The sequence below is a fragment of the Prinia subflava genome, chromosome 5 (genome assembly GCF_021018805.1).
Source record: "Prinia subflava isolate CZ2003 ecotype Zambia chromosome 5, Cam_Psub_1.2, whole genome shotgun sequence".
NCBI classification, from domain to species: domain Eukaryota; kingdom Metazoa; phylum Chordata; class Aves; order Passeriformes; family Cisticolidae; genus Prinia; species Prinia subflava.
Genome location: NC_086251.1, coordinates 60375914 through 60381913, shown reverse-complemented (window position 1 = coordinate 60381913; position 6000 = coordinate 60375914). Strand labels below are relative to the sequence as shown.

Here is a 6000-nt window from a genome sequence, read left to right as displayed (position 1 = left end):
TCACAACCCTCTTTTTTTTGTTTGTTTTCTCCAAAATGATCTACAGCCATTGCTAAAATAGTCTAATAAGACCTTTCTTATGGTAAAATTTAATCTTCAATCTACAGATTTCAAGGTTTAAAGTGTGTTTTGAATAGAAAGTCATTTGCCTTTTATAGAACCAAATAATTGTTAAGGTTGTAAAAGATCTTTGAGATCATCAAGTCCAAAGCAATTATTATTCTAGTAATAATCAGAATGGTTTGGGTTGGAAGGGAATTTAAAGTTCATCCAGTCCCACCCCCTGCCATGGCAGGGACAACTTCCACTGTCCCAGGCTGCTCCAAGCCCTGTCCAGCCTGGCCTTGGACACTTCCAGGGATCCAGGGGCAGCCACAGCTTCTCTGGGCACCCTGTGCCAGTATGAAGAGGAATGAAAAAAGAAAACAATAAAAGGCTGTGCAAACACAGAAAAAAAAGAAATGAGAACTCTTTGGTCTCAGCTGTTATGCTAAAAAGTTACATTATTTTAACTGATCTTAGAAAACATTTCAAAATTTGACCTTGCTTCAAATACATTTATTAGACACAGTGCTCTGTCTCCAGAGCAGGGTAAAAACAGCTGACTGCCTTAGGGCTGGGAGGTAGAAATCTGTTTACTTTAATTACAACTGCAAAGAAGACTACTACCTTAAACAAAGAATCAGCCACATTTTATTTAAAGAAACAAACACTACAGAGACAAACGTTAGAAACATTCCAGGTTCTGAGCAGTTTCTGGATCCTGCTGAGGCATGGGTTGGGAAAGCACCTTTGCACAGTCTGGAATGGCTTGGCTTTGCACACTTGACCTTCCTAACTCAGCTTCTGCTCTGGTTTTCTATCCCTGCCCATATCAGGCTTTGCCACTGCCACAGATGCTGAAAATGCAGCTTAACATGTTGCTGGTGTTCAGCTTTCTCCCCCTCACACCCATTTCCTGGGGTGTCTTTCTCTCAAGGCAGTGGGGATGGTAGGGAAGCCATTATTTTGCCTCTCTAAAACCCCAGGGCAGATTGTGGATGTAGTTTACCCTCCCCAGAAGGATTAATCTGAATTTATCACCCACTATCCCTGGTATCAAGGCACACAGGGTGCACCACAGCTACACAGCACTGCTCCTGCCAGGGAACAGGCCCACGAGCAGCACCTTGTAAAAGACTCTGAGAGGGGATTCAACACTGCTCTCAAAAATCGAAAATAAAACACTTTCTAACAGACTATTTGGAGCCAGGCACTCTTTTTGCCAGTGCTCTTCGAGCATGGCAGCCAGTTCTTCAATACAGGAATTTTTTCCATGAATGCTTTCAGAACACAGACACTGAGAGGGCACCACCTCATTTAGATCTGCTTGAAGGCAAAAGCTGACAATCTGTTGTTTGTGGCTGGATCTAAAGGCTTGGACTTTTTGGATACATTTGTGTCCTCGGATTTCTGCTCCTGGCTCTTTTGCACTTCGTCCTCCTCAGCTGTGGGACGCTTCCTCTTTTTGTCCTCTGCTGAGTCACTGGCTTTTCCTCCTCTTGCTTTCTCAGTCCACACCTTTGAAGGAGAACAGAAAACTACAAATCAGGCCCCAAAACTCATCCTTTGTTTTATACACATCATTACTCTGATTTTGAGGTGCTGAAATAATTCCTGTGAAGAACTAATAGGGATTAAGTAAAGAACTATTTCCTCCCTTTCCTTTCTTCTAACAACATTCTTCTTCAAACTGGACTTCTGTTAAAACTGGATATGAAACTGAAGCTCTTAATTGTCTTTCTGGAAACCCAAAAGGCCCAACAAGTTAAATCAGACCAAATTTAATACCCAGTGAATTAAGCCTGGCTATGTGACTTTACACTCATTCCTTTGGTTATTTGTTCACTGATTACACTCCTCTCACAAGCCTCACTTTGTGAGGAACAGCTGCTTTCTGATATTGCTTATAATTCAGTTTATATGTTCATAAATCATATGTCATGGATCATGGCACAATTCAAAACTGAAATCCATGAAGATGGACAAGAGTGGAATTTCAAGAAAAAATTCCTAACTGAAAATAACCCAGAGATTCACTGGAGGGAAAAAAAAAAATCAAACCCACAGAATTAGAGAATGTTTTCTTACCATCCTTTCCTCTGATGTCAGCATTCTAAATCGACTCATGCCTTCTTTTATTACTTCTGCTTCGTTCAGATCAGGATTATCTGTCAAAATGTTTGCTCTGTTCTCCTCCAGCCACATCTGGAAACCTGTCTTGGGTCTAAAGCAAGCACACAAAAATTGTCTGGTTAAGAAGATTATAGGAAAACCACATCCTCCCAAAGCAACACTGCTGAGCAGCACCTAACTGGGTGTTTTTTGTTCTCAGGAGACCTCTCAGGGCAGCAGCCTCCTCTCTCCCTGCTGACAAGGCAAGACTGAGGCAAGCATTTTTATTAAAACTGTGAGATATATATATATATATATGGAGATTAACATTCCAGTTTTAGAGTGACAAAGCATAATGGTTCTCTTCCTTTCTGACAGGGTCCCATCAACCTGGAAATAGAGCACATTCATTAGCTCAGCTCAGCCTTCTCACAGCTCTCCTTGCCACTTGTTGCAGAACATCACCTGTAAAGGTTAACAAAAAGAATGGCAGTGCAAATGAGTAATAATTATCTTCATCTTCCTCAGCTAAGTGAAGCCTAAGTGAAACATGATTGTAATAATGCAGGTTTCATGAGGGTTGAGATTGTCAGGAAACACAACTACTTGCCAGGAATAAAACAGATTAGAGCCTTAGCTAGGAAGAGATGAGCTCCTCAGGTGATTCAAGTTTTTGTTGACCTTCTCTTTTAAAAAAACCCACCAAAATAAAGCTTTTACTCTCTCACATAAGACACTTAGCATTGAGACTTTGATATTTCCTAGAGCTGTTGAAACTTTCAGTATTTCCTATACTTGGAACTGACACAGCAGCATGGCTTCATTGATCAAAGGTCATTACAAGTGGTAACAAGGCAAAAATTGTTGCTTAGAGCCCCAAAATTATATTTTGAACTGCTCACTTATTATTCCCGCCAACATTTTTCAAGTGGGTTCACGAATGTGACAACTTGTCAGCTAAACTTTAATCTTCATGTTATATTTCTTTCACCAGTCCAACACCTTCAGAAATAAAACAGATTCTGGACTTGCATTTCTATCAAAATTGGAATATGGCATTGAGATGCAAGTGTCTCTCACCTTCTGTTTTCAGTGTTTTCCTGTGCAGTGACTTTGGTTTCTTGGGACTCATTTCCTGCTTTTTCTTCTCTTTCTTCTTCTGTTTTTTCACCAGGATTCGTTGCAGGTGTGCGAGGCTGGAAGAAGGAAGCTGCTAAAGCCTAAAGAAAATGGGAACAAGAAAGAAAAAAGTAAAAACACCTCACTCACTCTCAGACAACACATGCCATTGTAACCTAACAAACCCCAAGCCTTTCCTAAAGACATCATAATAATTTGCATTAATAGATATATAGTCCAGCCAATTTCAGCATAGTAGATGTTTACATTATTTAAAATAAAAGCACAAGGCTCAGTACAGAAAGTAATTTCTACAACTGATTTTTTTTTCTGCTGTTTTATGTGCTGTCATTTTATTTTGCACTATGCTTAAATGAATTCTGCCACCCAAGCTGCTTCACTCACAGGGTTTCGGGGTTTATTTCACTTGATGAAAGCTGGTAAAATTCCATTTTTTGTTCTTTCCTCACTGAAATGATGCAAGAAAGGTTACAAACATTACCTGCTTGGTCTTGGGCTTGGGAGTCAGAGGTTTTATAACTGGAGGGTTCTGCTTGTTTCCAGCTCGACTGCCAGACGAAGATGTTTTCTTTGAGTATTTGGTCATATTGTCTAAAATATTTGCTGAGGGCACCACTGGGTCCTTTTTGCTGGATGACACCTAGCAAAACAAATAAATAGGTGTTTTATTTATTTTCTGTCATGTTCCCCTCCAAGGTAGATGTTATATTGGAAACTCCAGACAGAATCTTTTGTGATTTTCAGAGCCCTGCAATCAACCCAGCTGCAAAATTCTTACCTTAAATGGATTCACTCGTCCTCGGCTGCTGGATGCAACCAGAGCTGTTTCAGAGGAGAGAAAAAAGAATGTAAAAACGTAAAGACTGTAAAAGAATGTAAAAACTCACACATATATCCTAATCTTTGAAGAAATGTGCACATTTCAGATGAGTAGAAAGAGACTTTAATAACCCTGTGAAGGTTATGCTGTACGTGCTCAGCTATTCTTAGTTATCAGAAATGCCACACAGGACCAACAGCTCAAAATACAAACCCAGAGGAAGACCCAGGACTTCCTCCACTCCCAAATCCGTTTCCACTCCTATTATTCTTGCTCCAGGGTTGGCAGGCTGCTGGAGGTCACATTCTGCCTGCCCACACTCACACTTCTACCTCAGGATTTCTCACTCTGCCTTGCAAGTAATAAATGTGCCTGTGATTAGTGAAACAAATTCATTGACCACTGTTCTCATGTCTCCCCTGTCCCTTTATGGCACAGCCAGGCAGGCACTGGTTCAGCCTTTGGCACAGCAGTCAGAACAGTGTTATGGAACATCATCAGGTAGTGAAGACAGGACTGGGGAACCCCTTAAAAACCTGAGAACACAACCAGTGTGACCAGGCCAGCTTGGACAGGGCTTGGAGCAGCCTGGGATAGTGACAGGTGTCCCTGCCCATGGCAGGGGATTGGAATGAGATGATCTTTAGGGTCCCTTCCAAGCCAAGCCGTCCCATGATTTTGTGAATTTACCATTTGACAACATTGTTATGCACTAAATTTAAGTAGTAATGGGAGAACAGAGGATAAAAAACAGGAGCAGATATTGTGAAGAATGACAAAGGTGTCATCCTTTTATCCTGGAATAAATGATTTACTCACCAGGCTTCGGAGTGGTCACCTCTGCTGGAGTGATACCTCTGGAGAAATTATTCGGCTCTTCTGAAAAAAGAAAGGAATACATATTTAAATGCAATAAAATATTGTAGCATAAATTCTTTTAAAAAATCAAACCAAGCAGACAAGTAAACAAGAATGGTGCTTGAGCAACGTAATCTAGTGGAAGGTGTCCCTGCCCTTGGTAGCAGGGCTGCAACTGGATCATCTTTAAGGTCCCTTCCAACCCAAGCCATTCTGTGATTCCATGATTACAGTAAAATTGTGTATATTTCAAAGCATAACTTTTCATTTTCAGACAGTACAAACACTTTTGCAAACCCATCTATCACCTCTACCTAGATTTAGAGTTGTAAATTTATTTCTTAAACCCTAAGCTTATTCCTTAAAGTGTGCCCAGCAACCAACTCATCCATCAATCCACCTACCTGCAAGATTGGAGCTGAAACCAAAGTAACTGACTGGAAGGTGAGCCAGTCCTTTAGGAATAAAATCAGGCAGCAGGGAAAAGTCCCCCAGGGCTCCTCTAATGGCTGCTGAGCACAATGCACACACAGCTGTGACACAGCAGATGACACACAGGGAACTTGTATCTCTGCAGCAACTGCAGGCACAGGCTGGAATATGGAGCCACTTCATTCCTTATTAAGTCTGCAAAAGTTATCTGGATAACTCCCAGTCTATGCAGAGAACTTTTCTTACTCTCTTTGTGCACTTCTGGAGCTTCTTCTGCTTCCTCACAGGCATCAGTTTCTTCAGCATCTTCCACTTCTTCTTGGTCCTGCTGAACATTCCTGCTCTGGCCCCAGTTGGTGGCAGAGCTGCTGTAACTGAAAGGAAGGAATTCAGCAGAAAGGAAGTGGTCACCAAGTTCAGAAGGAAAACTGAAACAACAGGCAGCAAGCTCATTTACCTAAATTAGGCAATAAGAACAATAACATTTGGCATTTATGTGCATTATACTTTGATTAAACTGTGATGATTAAAGATTCATTAACCACTCCATAACTTAACTGCCAGAACACTGCAACAAATATAAATGCAAATATTAA

General features: G+C 41.0%; 1 protein-coding gene across 1 annotated transcript in view; it reads right to left on the bottom strand.

Moving 5' to 3' along the window:
- Positions 1 to 369: 369 nt before the first annotated feature.
- The window catches only part of WDHD1 (WD repeat and HMG-box DNA binding protein 1), a 28696-nt gene continuing 23065 nt past the window's right edge, over positions 370 to 6000 (bottom strand). The window contains exons 20-26 of the mRNA XM_063399653.1: positions 5651 to 5778; positions 4934 to 4993; positions 4073 to 4116; positions 3776 to 3934; positions 3235 to 3374; positions 2131 to 2266; positions 370 to 1560 (exon numbers count right to left, since the gene is read on the bottom strand). Coding sequence (XP_063255723.1) covers positions 1360 to 1560; positions 2131 to 2266; positions 3235 to 3374; positions 3776 to 3934; positions 4073 to 4116; positions 4934 to 4993; positions 5651 to 5778 — 868 coding nt within the window. The 3' untranslated portion in view covers positions 370 to 1359. The remainder of the gene's footprint in view (positions 1561 to 2130; positions 2267 to 3234; positions 3375 to 3775; positions 3935 to 4072; positions 4117 to 4933; positions 4994 to 5650; positions 5779 to 6000) is intronic.